The sequence below is a fragment of the Seriola lalandi genome, unplaced genomic scaffold (assembly GCF_002814215.2).
Source record: "Seriola lalandi dorsalis isolate HSWRI2012SDOR001 ecotype SW California unplaced genomic scaffold, Sedor1 jcf7180002054936, whole genome shotgun sequence".
Taxonomy (NCBI): Eukaryota; Metazoa; Chordata; class Actinopteri; order Carangiformes; family Carangidae; genus Seriola; species Seriola lalandi.
Genome location: NW_019525488.1, coordinates 747,724 through 751,054, shown reverse-complemented (window position 1 = coordinate 751,054; position 3,331 = coordinate 747,724). Strand labels below are relative to the sequence as shown.

The following is a 3,331-nucleotide window of genomic DNA, read 5'->3' as shown; positions in this document are numbered from 1 at the left end:
GGGGGGCGGGGTGGAGAGACTTCTCTTGACTGGATTAACCCTTTGCTGCTCAGACCCACAGAGTTTAAACACCATCTACTTTATTGGATGTTATAACACATTAGAGAGAAAGGCCAACAGTGACCTGTTGCTGCCAGATAGTGAGCCCACACGTCTCTGTGCTGTTCAGCCTCACGTTTCCTCCGTCATCAGCATCTGTAGCTGCTGCTTCATCACACGTTTGTTCAGTTACTAATAATTAATTAATTGTTAATTAACCACCGTCAGCATCTTAATGGTCAGCAACTTTCATTTGGCAGATCACATGATCATATCAGAGTGTTGTCCACCCGCATTATAATCACAGCTGTTGATCAGATACGAACATGGAGATGCTTTTTGCTGGTTGGTCTCTTCTTCAGGACTTTAGCATTAGCATTAGCATTCCAGGTAAAACACAGGTGGTAACCTTTACCTGGTGAACTGCTCACACATTCTCTGTCCCTCTGTTCACACCTCTCTGATTCTCCCTTCATCATCTCCTCATCTCGTCTTTATAACCATTTATTAATCAGTTACTTACCTTTATAAACACTTTTAATTATGTTTATTATTTAAAATTATAAATATTTTAATTATTATTAATGAGTAAGAAGCATTCACTTGATCTTGCCAAATAGTGAACCTGCACCAATGTATGAAAACTGAGATATGACTTGTTTATAATTGTTTATTTATGATTTATAAAGTGAATTGATAATGTGATTATAAAACCTTTATAAATCCGTTATAAAGGCAGTTTTATTGTAAAGTGGTATCGATGTCCTCAGCGCCAAATACCCCAGAATTCAATTCTCCAATTCAAACTATGACCCCATACAAGATGAAATCTGGACTGGACATCGATCTCTGCGTTGTAAGAGGTTCATATCGAAAAATCTCCAGATATGATCCAGATATCTACCCTCACACACACACACACACAAACACACACACACACACACACACACACACACACAGAGTGAAGGTAGAGGAAGCTGGATCCTCAAAAATGAATGTGAGTGAAACACTTGAGTCTGGTGGTGAAACAGAGCTCCACCGCTCACTGTTACGTCTCGTCTCGAATGTTTGTGAAGAGGTGAAGAGGCCTCCCACACCCGTCTGAGAAGTATGACGGAGACGAGGGATGTGTGTGTGTGTGTGTGTGTGTGTGTGTGTGTGTGTGTGTGTGTGTGTGTGTGAATGTGTGTGTGTGTGTGTACTCACCATGAAATGCGGCTGGGTCAGTATCCGTCTGAGTTCTTTAGCTTCGTGGTTCTCTGGGTAGCAGGAAATCTCTTCCAGTACCTGAGGACGTGGAGAGAGTCGGGTTAAAGATCTCTCACACCCACCCACACACACACACACAAACACACACACACACACACACACACACACACACCTACCTCAGCACCCCACTGTACCTGCTGCACCTCGGAGAACGTAATGAAAGCGACCCGACCTCACAACCAACCCCCCCCCCCCCCCCTTGAACTTCCCATGACTCCGCCCCTCCTACATCTTCCCAGCCAATGAGAGACCAAGTGTGGAAGTCACTCAATGACTCCAGGGATCCAATCCTCCTCCTCCTCCTCGATGTGACGTGGTTCGATGTCAGCTCCAGTTATTTTGCGCCTGACTGCTGAATGTGGCATTGTAGAGGTGTGTGTGTGTGTGTGTGTGTGTGTGTGTCCTGAAACCTGTGGAGTTAAGACGCACTCTTGTCCTCTCCTTATATGATGTCAGATGTTAACGTGTAACCTAGCAACACCAGTTTTAATACAACAGGAAGCGTCTCGTCACCTCCAGCACTTCAACACTTTAATACTCGTCTTTGATCGTGAGTTCAGTGAAGGTGGCAGATGTGTGATGAGCTCTTACATATTCCAGATGTTTCAAAGCGCCACTTGCTTCGTCTTGGGAGGAGCTCTTAAGGTGGAGGAAGACACAGGGAGAAGAGTTACACCGTCGTCTTGGGAGAGAGCTCACAGGTGAAAGTTTTAGGTCAGAGATGACAGAGGTCAGGGGGAGGGGGAGAGGGGGGTGGGAGCGAGAGGCCACCCCGGCCTTTAATCAGTGCCAGCCAATCAGAGTGCGTTGTGAGATTAGTATCTGAGAGAAACCGTCATTCCCAAGAGAGATTAGTCGTGTGATTCCAGCTGATAGGTTGTGGAGTGAGTTAGCGCAGGGAGAAGAAGAAGCAGCTGAAGTTTGAGTGTTAGACAGGAAACCAAGAAGAGTCCAGGAGAAGCTGCTGCCGTCTGATTGGTTCAAAGCGGAGACGCGGCGGCTCGTCCCTGACGACACGACCACGAGCGAGCGAGGAGTGAATCTGAGGTGAGGCTGGACTGAAGCTGTGAGTTAGACACCTTTAGAGTTTCCCTGCACGGCTGGAGAGCTCAGTAAGGAGGATGATGATGGTGATGATGAAGAAACAGCGGCTCTTCTTCAGACCTGAACGTTATTTATCAGTTTCAACTTTCAGACTGTTTGAGGTTTTGGTCCATGAGTAATTCACAAAACACAACAACCATGAACTTTGGAGGCCGTTTAATAATCAATCAATCAATCACTGACAAATCTAAACAATCTAATAACACACCCAAACAATCAATCAATCAATCAATCAATCAATCAATCAATCAATCAATCAATCAATCAATCAATCTAAACCTGATGTACTCTGTTCCTCATGTCATCTGAACCGTCAGTGTCTCCTCTCCTCCAGCTCCGTGTTGTAAACACAGTTTAGCTGTGGGCTAGTCGATGGTTTGGTCACATGATTATGGATCATACATTATTAGAACTAGGAAGTTCCATCAAGTTTGAATCCAATCAACATCTTTGAAGAAACTTCCTGTGAAACATGTTCCTGTTTATTCCCTCGTCTCCCAGAGTCTGTGTTCATGCGTTCTCTCCTCCCCCGTCGGCCGGGTGGAGCGGCGAGGAGAGAACAGACCCGGTCCTGGTCTGAGTGCAGACAGTTCAGTCTCTGAGTCTGTAGACAAAACTAATAAAAGTTAAAAGTTTAATTAAATGCTGTTTCCCGCCCTGTGACTCAGGCGGACGGAGCGGCCTCTGCGGTGGCTCCTGATCCACCTCCGCTGGTTTGAGCAGGAGTATGAGAACCAGAGTCTCCGAGCGCACCTGAACCTCCCGTTCACAGAGCTGCCGTGTTGATTAGCCGTTCTCTCCGACATGAAACCACAGCTGCAGAAAAACAGAGCTCGGCTCCTCTAAATGACTTTCCCTGTCTGAACACCCCTCCCTCTCCCCCCTCCCTCTCCCTCCCTCTCTCTCCCACCTCCCTCGC

General features: G+C 46.4%; 1 protein-coding gene across 7 annotated transcripts in view; it reads right to left on the bottom strand.

The window, feature by feature from the left end:
* caska (calcium/calmodulin-dependent serine protein kinase a) overlaps window positions 1–3,331 on the bottom strand; it is a 108,682-nt gene that overhangs the window by 22,522 nt on the left and 82,829 nt on the right. For 4 of the 7 annotated variants that reach the window (XM_023393450.2, XM_087170227.1, XM_087170228.1 and 1 more), the window contains exons 13-14: window positions 1,900–1,947; window positions 1,246–1,326 (exon numbers count right to left, since the gene is read on the bottom strand). In XM_023393450.2, coding sequence (XP_023249218.1) covers window positions 1,246–1,326; window positions 1,900–1,947 — 129 coding nt within the window. The remainder of the gene's footprint in view (window positions 1–1,245; window positions 1,327–1,899; window positions 1,948–3,331) is intronic. The other 3 variants (XM_023393454.2, XM_023393457.2, XM_087170230.1) reach the window with 1 other exon arrangement.